We start from the raw sequence: 14,645 nt of genomic DNA on the forward strand, positions 1-14,645 counted from the left end.
AGTTCTTGTTGAATCATGCTGATGGTGTAACGGATGTGAAATGGCTAGTTAGCGGTGGTGCGCGCTAATAGCATTTCAAATCGGGGACGTCACTTGCTCTGAGACCTTGAAGTAGTGGTACCCCTTACTCTGCAAGGGCCACGGCTTTTGTGTAGCGATGGGTAACGATGCTTCGAGGGTGACTGTTGACGTGTGCAGAGGGTCCCTGGTTCGCGCCCAGGTCGGGGCGAGGGGACGGTCTAAAGTTATACTGTTACAATGGCAGTCAGGATTTGGCGTAAGCAGCATGAATCCATGGTCCCATCCTGCCTGGTGTAAACAGTACAAGCTGGTGGCAGTGGTGTCCTGGTGTGGGGTATGTATCCTGGCACACGTTAGGGTATTGATGCATGTCCATGGTTAAGGGCTTGTAGGTAAGCATTTCACTGTAAGATCTACACCAGTTTTATACGGCGCATGTGACAAATAACATTTAATTTGAAACCAATTGAGCGGCTTTTTAGCGCTATGCCCCGAAGAATTCAGGCTGTTCAGGAGGCAAAGAGGGGTCTGATCTGGTACTAGATGGGTGTACCTAATTAACTGGCCACGGAGTGTATAATATACAGTGTTCTATTTAATTCCATGGGACAGAAGAAAGGAATTTAAAAAGGAGCAACTGTCAGATGCTTCTTGATACCCCCGAGACCTTCTTAAATTCCTTGGATAGAAGAAAGTCTGTGTTCCATACACTGCAAAACACACCTCATTCTCATGATTCATATTGCTTAAATAAATCTAACAGCAAAGATTCCACCCAGATCTGTTAAAACAATGACAACAAAGACTTTTTTTTTGCTTTTATATTTTTAAAAACAAACAAAAAAAATAACATTAAATAAAATTTACAGCAGACATTATGCAATCATTGTGCACTTTTAACTATTTAATCTGATACGTTCTGCACAGCTGTCAACGAAAAACACAAGCACAATGAGGATGAGAGAGGGGGTTAGAGGGTCAACAGGAGAATGAGGTAAGTTGTGGGGTATATTGGGTTAAGAGGGGTAGGGGAGAAAGAGGTAGTTTGGGTGGGGGACACATGGGGTAAATTGGGATCGTAAGGTAGGGGTATATGGGGTAATTAGGGATAGTGGGGCGGTGGAAAGGGGTAATTATGGGGAGTGGGGGAGAATGGGTAAGAAGTAACAGGGTAGGGGGAGCAGAGGGTACATTTGGACAATGGGGTAGGTTGGGAGAGTAAGGGTAGAGGAGGATATGGTAGTGGGGGTAGGATAGAACGGGGTAAGAGGGGTAAGGGTAGGAAGGGGTAAGTTGGAGTCGTGAGGTAGGAGGAAAGGGGGCCAAAGGAACAGGTTGAGAGGGTATAATAAAGGGGATCCTAAACTTACCCACTGAAGAAAAAAAATCACTGAATATATAGATTTATTCCTTACATCACTGATATAAATATATCGAACCGCAAAAGAACAATACTCTTCTGAGAAAAATAGCGCAATACAGAAACCCACAACAGTAGTATAAGGCAAACAGAAAGCCAGAGGAGAGAGGGGAGTGAGTGGGGGTAAGCAGAGGAAGAGAGCATGAAAGAGTATGAGACAAGTGGCGAGAGGGTAAGAGAGAGCAATAGAAAAAAATAGAAAGAGTGACTGTGCATAAATATGTGCGCCTAAGAGCGGGGCGATGGGAGGGAGAGCGAGGAGGAGGAAAGAGAAAGTATAGATAGACAAAGGAGGAAGGCTGGAGGAGAGCAGGGGAAGGATGGACTGAGGTTGAACTGTCCAGTGTGTTCAGGTGTGTGCTACGTGATCCTGTTGCCTGTCTGTACATAAGAGTCTGTACGAGTGTGTGTGTGTGTGTGTGTGTGTGTGTGTGTGTGTGTGTGTGTGTGTGTGTGTGTGTGTGTGTGTGTGTGTGTGTGTGTGTGTGTGTGTTGGCACCCATTTATGGCAACAGTGATCCACATGTTCACGTGTCTTATGTGCTCTTCAGGTATCAATAATATAAAATAAAACAATCAAAAACAAAAACAATGATTTTATCATTTGCAAACACCATCCTCTCCATTTGTGTTCTGTGTTCACCCCATCCCTTTAATGTGTGACGTCTTATCCATCTTTTCTCGTTTGTCCAAAAACTGTCCAGTCCCCTCAGTCCAACTCCTTTCCACTCCTCATTTCCAAAAGTAATTTTCTTCATCCCCCTCTCTTTTCACTGGGAGCTGGCCCTCTCCAGCACTCTCAGGTCATAGTTCTTTTTGGCGGCCCTCAGTTTGAAGAGGCTGACCCCACTGTTGTTGAGTTTAAAAGAAGCACTCTGTGCAGCCATGGTGGAGGGGAACACAGCCACCACCGTGTAGAGGTGAGCTGGGTCACTGCCGGGGCCATCACCCTTCCCCCCTCCAGCCCCAGGACAATGCCCAGGGCCGTGATGCACTCCCGGGCCACCATAACCTCCACGGCCCCCTGCCACTGGGTCCTTGAGCCACTGGATTTTGGCACCACACATGGAAAGCTGGTTGAAGAGCTTCTCAGCTTCTGGACGACTAATGCCCTCCGGGAGATCGGTCACCTCCAGCACCCGACTCACCACTGGAGACAGGGAGGAGAAAGATCAGACACTAATACAACTACTGTATTCATCCAGGCTATTTATTGTAAATAAGAATTTGTTCTTAATTGACCTGCCTGGTAAAATTTAATAAATTAGTTAATACAAAAACCAAGAATTTGTGTTCCGGATGTGCGTGTGTGTGTGCAGGACGTAAGTCAAGTGTATTGAATCGTAGGCACACACCTTGAGTCGAGGTCATCTGGATCTTGAAAGTACAAAATATACTGCAGATATACCACATCGACCGTAATGAAGACGTCTGTGTCTGTTGTCTTACCTACGTCAGTGGTGCCCAGGTCTGTAGATTGAGACTTCAGTGTCTGCCTCTTCCCTCTTGCACCATGCTTCATTCCTACTTGGCTCTGCAACACACCAACAGCTAAAGTGTCAACAAGGTTACAGGCTAGTAGATACGCAGGAATGGAGTGGAGAGATGGATGGATGGAGGGGTAGCGGCATTGCGCTTCAAGGAGGGTGAGAAGGGAGGGATGGAGAGAAGTAGTACCTGATGCGAGCTGTAGTTGGTCTGGCTGTGCATGAGAGGGGGACATAGGCTATACTGGAGAGGCTGGCCCAAAAGAGAGTAGCGCCCATCACCTGCACACACACGGGACGGGACACAACACAAACATACACATGCTAAAATACGAATTGACTAATGTCGGTTCAATTATTTGAATTCCATTTAGTTTTTGTTCTTCCTCTGTGAGCGAGAGGTAAATCAGATCAAACCTGAACTGTGCAATGTAGTAGGGAGTTGCAGTTTCCAACAGGCCAATATTCCACATGGTTAATTACATTTTTTTTGCGATAAACTATGACCTTAACCCATTGCGCGCCTACAGTCCTTGTCCGGTCTGTGACAAGAATGCACAAGAAAATACATGATGTAAGTGATGGATAGTTTGTGTTCAACATGATTTACTCTGAAGAACTACTAAAATAGTGATTTTGTCAGACCGCATAAGTAGCAGCCCTATAGATATTCAAATACCTGGAATGAAACAAAGTCATCTAATAAAACAAACGTAATATACACATACGAAATATTGTATTCAAGTAAATAAATGATGGTTATTAAGTGATAAGCAGTAATGGGCAGTCATAACCATCATGTGACTTTAATGAATTGTTTTATTCTGTGTTACAGCATTCTACCCACATAGTGCATTTAACATTTTAAAAGGAAAATTGCACGGTAAATCAACCTCAAAAAGCACTAATTGCTCAGCACTAGTGAGAGGGCATGTTATACATGAGATGGGTATGTGTGTGTGTGTGTGTGTGTGTGTGTGTGTGTGTGTGTGTGTGTGTAATGCAAAGTCAGGTTCTCGGGGCCTATTAGTGGCTGGCCAAAGACGAGATGGAAAGGTAATGAACAGGTCAGAGTGGAAGTGGGTGAAAGATAAAGGACCAGGGTTTTATCTTAACCGAGGGGCCGTGTTATATTTTACAGCAAAGGCTGCAGCAGAAGCAAACTCCTTCATCACTAGCTCTTTGGTCTGCGCGATTGGCTGGGGGAACAACACGTGTGCTGGTGGCGCAGTCGTGGGGAAACTTGAATGCTCTCATATCTCTTCTGTGGGGAAACTCATTTAAACTTGTTTAAATCTGTCTGAAGGCTTTCATACAGTTGAAGTTGGAAGTTTACATAAACAAGTTTTAATGACTCCAATGAAGTGTTTCAACCACTCCACAAATATCTTGTTAACAAAGTCGGTTAGGAAATCTACTTTGTGCATGACAGTAATTTTTCCAACAATTGCTTACAGACAGATTATTTAACTTATAATTCACTGTATCACAATTCCAGTGGGTCAGAAGTTTACATACACTAAGTTGACTGTGCCTTTAAACAGCTTGGAAAATTCCAGAAAAGTATGTCATGGCTTTAGAAGCTTCTGATAAATAATGTCAATTAGCCTGAGTCAATTGGAGGTGTACCTGTGAATGTATTTCAAGACCTTCCTTCAAACTCAGTGCCTCTTTGCGTGACATGGGACAAAAAAATCTAAAGAAATCAGCCAAGACATCAGAAAAAAAAAAATCTGGTTCACCCTTCAGGGGAAATTTCCAAACGCCTGAAGGTACCACGTTCATCTGTACAAACAATAGTACGCAAGTATAAACACCATGGGACCATGCTGCCGCCATACCGCTCAGGAAGGAGACGCGTTCTGTCTCCTAGAGATGAAAGTACTTTGGTGCGAAAAGTGCAAATCAATCCCAGAACAACAGGTACAAAAGTATCTATATCCACAGTAAAACGAGTCCTGTATCGACAACCTGAAAGGCCACTCAGCAAGGAAGAAGCTACTGCTCCAAAACTGCCATAACACCATCTGAACCATGAAGCACAGGGGTGGCAGCATCATGTTGTGGGGGTGCTTTGCTGCAGGAGGAACTGGTGCGCTTCACAGAATAGATGGCGTCATGAGGAAGGAAAATTATGTGGACATATTGAAACAGCATCTCAAAACATTAGTCAGGATCTTAACGCTTGGTCGCAAACAGGTCTTCCAAATGGACAATGACCCCAAGCACACTTCCAAAGTTGTGGCAAAGGTATTGGAGAGGCCGTCACAAAGCCCTGACCTCAATCCTCTAGAAAATTTGTGGGCTGAACTGAAAGTGTGTAAGGAGGCCTACAAACCTGACTCAGTTACACCAGCTCTGTCAGGAGGAATGGGCCAAATTTCACCCAACTTATTGTGGTAAGCTTGTGGAAGGCTACCCAAAAGTTAAACCATTTAAAAGGCAATGCTACCAAATACTAATTGACCCACTGGGAATGTAATGAAATAAATAAAAGCTGAAATAAATCACTATTATTATTATGCTGACATTTCACATTCTTAAAATAAAAGTGGTGATCCTAACTGACCTAAGACAGGGCATTTTTACTCTGACTAAAATGTCAGGAATTGTGAAAAACTGAGTTTAAATGTATTTGGTTAAGGTGTATGTAAACTTCCGACTTCAACTGCACTGTATCCTTCACTATCTATTCTTTAACATCTATTGCATCTTAGCCGCTCTGTCACTGCTCATCCATATATTTTATACTTATATATCTTCATCCCATTTCTTTACTAGATTGTGTGTATTAGGGTTTGTTGTGCAATTGTTAGATATTACCTGTTAGATACTGCTGCACTGTTGGATTTTGAAGCATAAGCATTTCGCTACACTCACAATAACATCTGCTAACCATGTGTATGTGACCAATAAAATTGGTTTATCTTCAAAATATTGAAGACTTAAAAATCATTATTTAACCTATCTCCTCCCCTTCATCTACAACGATTGAAGTGGATTTAACAAGTGACATCAATAATTTGTAAGTCGCTCTGGATAAGAGCGTCTGCTAAATGACTTAAATGTAAATGTAATAAGGGTTCATAGCTTTCACCTGGTCAGTCTCATGGAAAGCGTAGGTGTTCTTAATGTTGTGTACACTCAGTGTACAGTATATTCAGAAAGTATTCAGACCCCTTGATGTTTTCCACTTTGTTTCCACTTTGTTATGTTATAGCCTTATTCTAAAGCTTGGCACACCTGTATTTGAGTTTCTCCCATTCGTCTCTGCAGATCCTGTCAGGTTGGATGGGCAGAGTCGCTGCACAGCTATTTTCAGGTCTCTCCAGAGATGTTTGATCGTGCTCAAGTTCGGACTCTAGCTGGGCCACTCAAGGACATTGAGACTTGTCCCAAAGCCACTCCTGCGTGGTCTTGGCTATGTGCTTAGGGTCCTTGTCCTGTTGGAACATAAACCTTCGCAACAGTCTGAGGTCCTGAGCACAATGGAGCAGGTTTTCATCAAGGATCTCTCTGTACTTTGCTCCATTCATCTTCCCTCGAGTCCCTGAAAAAATATCCCCACAGCATGATGCTACCACCATCATGCTTCACCGTAGAGATGGTGACAGGTTTCCTCCAGACATGACGCTTGGCTTTCAGGCCAAAGAGTTCAACCTGGGTTTCATCAGACCAGATAATCTTGTTTCTCATGGTCTGAAAGTCCTTTAGGTACCTTTTGGCAAACTCCAAGTCGGCTGTCATGTGCCTTTTACTGAGGAGTGGCTACAGTCTGGCTACCATAAAGGCTTTATTGGTGGAGTGCTGCAGAGATTCCCATCTGCACAGGGGAACTCTGGAGCTCGGTCAGAGTGACCATCAGGTTCTTGGTCACCTCCTTGACCAAGGCCCTTTTCGCTGATTGCTCAGTTTGGCCAGGCAGCCAGCTGTAGGAAGAGTCTTGTTAGTCCCAAACTTCTTCTATTTAAGAATTATCAAGGCCACTGTGTTCTTGGGGACCTTCAATGCTGCAGAACTGTTTTGGTACCCTTCTCCAGATTCGTGCCTCGACAAAATCCTGTCTCTGAGCTCTGAAGACAATTCCTTTGACCTCATGGCTTGGTTTTGGCTCTGACATGCACTGTCAACTGTGGGACGTTATATAGACAGGCCTTTCCAAATCATGTCCAATCAATTGAATTAACCACAGGTGGACTCCAAATTGTAGAAACATCAAGGATGATCAATGAGAACAGGATGCACCTGAGCTCAATTTTGAGTCTCATAGCAAAGGTTCTGAATACTTAACTTAAATAAGTGATTTCAATTTATTTTTTAATAAATGTGCAACAATTTATAAAAACCTGTATTTGCTGTCATTATGGGGTATTGTGTGTAGATTGATAAGGGGGATTTTTTGTGTCAATTTTAGAACAAGGCTATGACATAAAATATGGAAAAGGTCAAGGGGTCTGAAAACTTTCCGTATGCATTGTATATACATATGTGTGTGCACAAGCGTGACTGTGTATGACTGCACACCTGTGTGTGTGCCCGTGTGTTGTTACCTTGCGCAGGCCCTGGTCCGGGCCGGGGGAACTGTGACAGTAGGGGCAGGGGGCCGAGGCCAGGACAGACGCTGCTCACGCTGCCTGAGGGGGAGAGAGTGGGGGACTGGGTAGGGGGAGGCCAGGGGACTGCTCATCTGAGTACTGGCCTAGAAAGGAAGGGGGGGGGGGGGGTCAGAACTCTGCCAGGATCCTTTACATGAATGCTATACAGTATGTGCATGCTGTATTGCACGTAAGTGAGTGAGTGAATGTGAGTGAGAGAGGTATGAGTGTAGTTGTATAGTGTACCTGTTGTGTGTTGTCAGGTTTGTAGAGTTCTCCAGGCTTGCTGGGCCTCTGCTCTAGGCTGTAGTATTTGCAGGGGTTCCACTGTACCAGAGGAGGGTTCTGGGTAGGCTGCGGTCCGTTGGGGACGCTAAGCTGCATGACCATCACCCCGGGGCCTGGGGGTGGCACTCCTGTAGCACACAGACAAAGTTGAATGAAGTTACAGTGCAGCAGTGTTCTTCAATCCAGGCAAGGCCACATTTAGCATGACACAATGTTGTCAAGCGTCCTGAAAAATATATAGTGGAGAACACACTTTCTGTAGAGTTAAGAATAATGTTAGCTCTCTTTGTGGCATTTCTATTTGCAATGGCCCATGTACAGTATGTTGCAACCTCCTAAATGCAACGCTGGTCTCGGCTTATATGTCTAGGCTTATATGTCAAGGCCAGTACGAACACAGCCGATTGACGTAATCAACAAAGTCCGAAAACATCTCTTTGTGAACCAGATGAACAGTCACCTGAATATTGCTGCTGCATCTGCTGAGGGTTGCAAGGGGATGGAGACTGGCTTATCTGGTACTGCTCTGAGTTGGGCTGCAGGTACCCCACTGATGGGCTGGGAGAGACACACACACAGCAACAGACACACACTGTGTAAGCACTTGGCAGCCCGCCACATGCACAGACGGTAGGCAAATCACACCGACAAGCTGCAGTCTGCTAGACTTCAATTACAATGCAAATATTTTGTTTAGCAAGCGTGTAGAAGGAATCTGAAAACAGCAAGTGTGTGTGTGTGTGTGTGTGTGTGTGTGTGTGTGTGTGTGAGAGTCACAGAAAATACATATTCAAGTGTTCAAGAGGTTACTTATTGATTCCAGTCTTGTGAGTTTCTATCCTATTCAATAGTTTGTAATGACCTCAGTGTGTCAAACACTTAAGAGTGCATTCAAGCTGTTGACGTGTCAGCAGGAGAACGTGTTACAGATAGACACACTGGCAGAACACGTCTTGTTACAGATGGTGTTAAACAACTTAATTCATACCTGGATGGATTCAGACCATTACTCTGCTCTGGAGTTCAGAAAAATTCTATGCAATGCTTTTGTTTTCTTATTAAGCATACTTTATTACAATTCTGTGAGTTCTACAAGTGAGCTGTAACTAATACTTATTAAGAACATGTTATCTAGAGTTGAGCTCAAAATGTCTGCTGTGGCATCACCCAGGTGTGTGTGACATGTTGGGAGTAGTGGATTTTTTCCCCTATACAATATAAAGCACTTATATAATAAATCTTATTTTACCCATCTACCTTGTGCTGTTCTGTTGTGTGGGGGTGATGACGCTGTAGTATATGGGCATCCCTTGGCCAGGCATGGGTCCCTGTACCCCCTGGACAGTCTGGAGAGACTGGCTGACTGGCACCATGACCTGCTGCTGGTACTGCTGCTGTACCACCTGCTGAGACTCATTGGCCACCGGCACCTGATGGGAGATATAGAAGGTGATATACTGTAGATATTGCTTAGCCAGAACAGGGCGTAAACTAATGACACTGTGGAATACTTGACTTGGGAAAGGTTATTGGGGTTAATTTATGTTCTGGGATTTGTCTTTGAACTAAACAACACATTCATAAATATCCCTAATCGAAGAGAGAAGTTGTCTGGCTCCTCTTTAGATCCACGTCTTAAAGAGACAAGAGTCACAAACCGGTTAAGACTTTTATCAAGAAAAGGGTTGTAGTTATTTTACCATGTTGCATTGAAATGTACAGCTGTTCATCGTCGACATAGCAGTAAAACACTAGGAATACCATCACAGAGGTGGCATACTCAATAAAAAACAGAGCCTCGAGGAACTCTGAAACGTTCATGTAGACTTTGCGTGATTTAAGGATGCACATCATCATGCATGGAATTCAAGTCAATTCAATACACCTACATGTAAGACAGGCAATTTGTCTTTCTTAAAATTGCCCAAGGGAATAAATCAAGTTTCATTGAATTGACTTGAGGGCCTATTGTACCGGATATGAGGACATTTGTGGGTATTGGACCATCATCCCTGTCATCTGTCCTTGTATGCCCTGCCTCTGGGAAGTGATGAGGGCCTGGTTCTGGGGCTGCTGAGGTACTCCTATCATCCCCTGGTACTGGGGCTGCTGGCTGGGCATCATGGTCTGGAGACCTGGTGGAAACAACATGCAGTGTGTTAATACAGGTGTGTGTGTGAGAGTGTATTCTGGGAATGCTGCACTCCTATTCCCCCTGTACCTACTGGTGACAACATAACCATGACGTGATATGGTCAACACAGCCTGTCTAGAAAGAAAGGAATGTACACCTAAAGGAATGTACACCTACAGGAATGTACACCTACATTGTATAATAATAGTGACGACATCAAAACAATGAAACATATGGAATCATGTAGTAACCAAAAAAAAAGTGGTAAATCAAAATATATTTTATATTTGAGATTCTTCAAAGTATCCATCTTTTGCCTTGATGACAGCTTTGCATGCGGTTGGCATTCTTGTGTCTTTGTGAGACGCAGAGTAGGAGAATGGATAATCTCCACATGCGTAGTTCCCACCGTGCAGCATGGAGGAGGTGGTGTTTGATGGTGTGGAGGTTCTTTGCTGGTGACACTGTCAGTGATTTACTTTGAATTCAAGGCACAGTTAACCAGCATGGCTACAACAGCATTCTGTAGCGATACGCCATCCTATCTGGTTTGAGCTTAATGGGATTATCATTAGTTGGGACAATGACCCAACACACCTCCAGGCTGTGTAAGTGTTATGTGACCAAGAAGGAGAGTGATGGAGTACTGCATCAGATGACCTGGCCTCCATAATCAGCCGACCTCAACCCAATTAAAACAGCGCCGGAAAAGGCGGCTGACATTTTACATGTCCCCAACCAATTGTTTTACAAAAAAACGTATTTTGTACATAATGTTGCCGCTACAGTCTCTTATGACCGAAAATAACATCTGGACAGCGATTACTCACCATGGATTGGCAAAATCTTTATTTTTCCTTTAACGAGTCTGACGAGCCCAACGTGAATGATATACTGCTTTCTTAGGAACAAGCCCAGATCCCCGTGATTAGCATGAAGAGGCGGCGGAGAAAAAGGGGCCAGAGGGCGGGCTGTCTCCTGAGAATTTGTAGGCGATCAAATAAACCCCCACCTCCTTCCATTCTGCAAGCAAACATGCAACTTTTGGAAAATAAAATCGATGACCTATGCAGAAGATTAAACTACCAACGGGACATTAAAAACTAATATCTTATGCTTCACAGAGTCGTGACTGAACGACGACACTATCAACATACAGCTGGCTGGTTATACGCTGGCAGGATAGAACAGTGGTGTCTGGTAAGACAAGGGGCGGCGGACTATGCATTTTTTGTAAATAACAGCTGGTGCACGATATCTAAGGAGGTATCAAGGTATTGCACGCATGAGCTAGACTATCTCATGATAAGCTGTATACCACACTATCTACCTAGAGTTTCCTTCTGTATTTTTTGTAGTCGTCTACATACCACCACAGACTGAGGCTGGCACTAAGACAGCATCGAATAGGATTTATTCCGCCATAAGCAAACAATAAAACGCTCACCCAGAGGCGGCACGCCTAGTAGCCGGGGACTTTAATGCAGGGTGACTAAAATCAGTTTTACCAAATTTCTATCAGCATTTTAAATGTGCAACCGGGGGGGAGACATTGGACCACCTTTAGTCCACACACAGAAATGCATACAAGGCTCTCCCTCGCCCTCCATTTGGCAAATCAAACCATAATTCATAATTCTATTCCTCCTGATTCCTGCTTACAAGCAAAAATTTTAACCGGACGCACCAGTGACTCGATCAATAAAAAAAAAAAGTGGTCAGATGAAGCAGATGCTAAGCTTACAGGACTGTTTTGCTTGCACAGCCTAGAATATGTTCCAGTATTCCGCCGATGGCATTGAGGAGTACACAACATCAGTCACTGGCTTCATCAATAAGTGTGTCGATGACATCATCCCCACAATAACCATACATACCCCAACCATAAGCCATGGATTACAGGCAACAGCCTCACTAAGCTAAAGGCTAGAGCTTCCGCTTTCAAGGAGCGGGACTCTAACCAAGAAGCTTAGAAGAAATCCCACTTTGCCCTCTTACGAACCATCAAACAGGCAAAGCATCAATCCAGGACGAAGATCGAATCGTACTACATCAGCTCTGACGCTCGTCAGATGTGGCAGGGTTTGCAAACCATTACATACTACAAAGGGAAGCACAGCCGAGAGCTGCCCAGTGACACGAGCCTAGCAGATGAGCTAAACTACTTCTATGCTCGCTTCGAGGCAAATAACACTGAAACATGCATGAGAGCACCAGCTGTTCCAGAAGACTGATCACGGTCTCCGCAGCCAATGTGAGTAAGACCTTTAGACAGGTCAACATTCACAAGGCCGCAGGACCAGACGAATTACCAGGATGTGTACTACGAGTATCGGCTGACCAACTGGAAAGTGTCTTCTCTGACATTTTCAACCTCTCCCTGTGAAGTCTGTAACACCAACATGTTTTAAGCAGACCACCATAGTGTCTGTGCCCAAGAACACTAAGCTAACCTGCCTAAATGACTACTGACCCGTAACACTCACGTCTGTAGTCATGAAGTGCTTTGAAAGGCTGGTCATGGCTCACATCAACACCATTATCCCAGAAAGCCTAGACCCACTCCAATTTGCATACCACCCCAACAAATCCACAGAAGACGCACTCCACACTGCCCTTTCCCACCTGGACAAAAGGAACACCTGTGTGAGAATGCTACTCATTGACGAGAGCGTCGCGTTCAACACCATAGTGCCCTCAAAGCTCATCAATAAGCTAAGGACCCTGGGACTATAAACACCTCATTATGCAAATGGATCCTGACAGGGCCACCACCAGGTGCTAAAGATAGGTAACAACACATACGCCATGTGTGATCCTCAACACAGGGGCCCCTCAGGGGTGTGTGCTCAGTCCCCTCCTGTACTCCCTGTTCACTCATGACTGCACGGCCAGGCACGACTCTAACACCATCATTAAGTTTGCCAATGACACAATAGTGGCAGGCCTGATCACCGAGAATGACGAGACAGCCTATAGGGAGGAGGTCGGAGACCTGGCTATGTGGTGCCATCGTGGCCATGTGGCTCTCATCGACGGGGCTGCAGCAGAGCAGGTTGAGAGCTTCAAGTTCCTTGGTGTCCACATCACCAACAAACTAACATGGTCCAAACACACTAAGACAGTCGTGAAGAGGGCACGACAAAACCTATTCCCCCCAGGAGACTGAAAAGATTTGGTATGGGTCCCCAGATCCTCCTCAATGAGAGCATCACTGCCTGGTATGGCAATTGCTCAGCCTCCAACCGCAAGACACTACAGAGGGTGTGTGAACGGGCCAGCACATCACTGGGGCCAAGCTTCCTGCCATCCAGGACCTCTATACCAGGAGGTGTCAGAAGAAGGCCCTAAAATTTGTCAAAGATTCCAGCCACCCTAGTCATAGACTGTGTCATAGACTGGTACCGGAGCACCAAGTATAGGTCCAAGAGGCTTCTCAACAGCTTCTACACCTGCGCCATAAAACTCCTGAACATCTAATCAAATGGCTACCCAGACTACTTGAAACCCCCTTTTACACCCCTGCTACTTTCAGTTGTTATCATATATGCATAGTCACTCTAATAACTCTACCTACGTGTACATATTACCTCAACTAACCGGTGCCTTCGCACTTTGACTTCGTACCGGTACTCCTTGTATATAGGCTAGTTATTGTTTTTAGTTTTTTTTTGTTACCATTTCCTCTTTTTTATATATTTTGTCTTTCTTTTTAACTGCATTTTTGAGAAAGGGCCCATAAGTAAGGAGTACAGGAGTACTGGCTTTCCCCAGTCCTGCTTACTGTTCACCCACACTACTGGATCTAAGCAAGATTCTCACGCAAATGTGCATCTTCATTTTAATATGAAGTGTAGAAATGTAGTTGGCGTTTGGCCCCCCAAAACCCCGAATTTGACATGCTAATGATCCTGTTTAAAATCTGGTAATTGGTTCTCAAAAACAGCTGTATTCTGTACCCCCATGCAAGTAGATTTGATCTAAATTGATGTGTGTACAAGGATGTGGTCGGATGTAATTTAAACTGCACAGCACTTTAAAGACAGTCAGATAGGTAGATGAGAGGGATGGGCATGATATTGACCTGACTGCTGTGTGGGCTGGGGCATCGGCTGGGAGTGCTGGGTATGGGCAGGGTAGGACACCTGGTGAGACATGGGTCCAGGCCGGTACTGCTGCCCCGTGTTGGGGTACTGCCCTGGTGGGTAATACGACACATGAATCTGCGGAGGGGTTCGGTAGAGGGAGGGAGGGAGAAATACACAGTTCAGTTTTTTATTTTATTATTCCAACCAAGGTGCATAAATAGAGAAGCAAACTAGAAATCAACTATTGCACATCCAACAAACTATCCCAGACAGTGCAGGGTGTTTGCTTTCCAACCTACGAGCTTGACTCCGTCGGAGTTAGCTCCCTATTGTTTAGTTCTGCGAGAGAGACAGATCTGTAAGCTGTGAGCCATGCTGCCTTAAAGCTTTAGTGGCTGTCATGAGGGGCACACTACAGGAACTACTAGTGCACTACTAGCGCTCTAGAGAAATCCCACTCTACCCATGGTATTCTCCTTACTGTGAAAGTACTGCCACTAGCTACCTTACAAACTGCTGAAAGAACTGCCACTTCCTCATGAAGCCAGCAAGAGACATCAGTGCAGCTATTTGCCAAATTCCTACTTGGGCATTGTAGGAACCCCAGTGTAG

General features: G+C 44.7%; 1 protein-coding gene across 1 annotated transcript in view; it reads right to left on the reverse strand.

Annotated features, from left to right (window-relative positions):
* Window positions 1–824: 824 nt before the first annotated feature.
* LOC124031642 (R3H domain-containing protein 2-like) overlaps window positions 825–14,645 on the reverse strand; it is a 124,892-nt gene continuing 111,071 nt past the window's right edge. The window contains 10 exon segments of the mRNA XM_046343136.1: window positions 825–2,591; window positions 2,891–2,975; window positions 3,119–3,210; window positions 7,479–7,606; window positions 7,608–7,627; window positions 7,770–7,939; window positions 8,272–8,369; window positions 9,069–9,241; window positions 9,786–9,946; window positions 14,030–14,168. Of these exon segments, the coding sequence (XP_046199092.1) occupies window positions 2,212–2,591; window positions 2,891–2,975; window positions 3,119–3,210; window positions 7,479–7,606; window positions 7,608–7,627; window positions 7,770–7,939; window positions 8,272–8,369; window positions 9,069–9,241; window positions 9,786–9,946; window positions 14,030–14,168 (1,446 nt within the window). The 3' untranslated portion in view covers window positions 825–2,211.

Source organism: Oncorhynchus gorbuscha, linkage group LG03, assembly GCF_021184085.1.
Source record: "Oncorhynchus gorbuscha isolate QuinsamMale2020 ecotype Even-year linkage group LG03, OgorEven_v1.0, whole genome shotgun sequence".
Taxonomy (NCBI): Eukaryota; Metazoa; Chordata; class Actinopteri; order Salmoniformes; family Salmonidae; genus Oncorhynchus; species Oncorhynchus gorbuscha.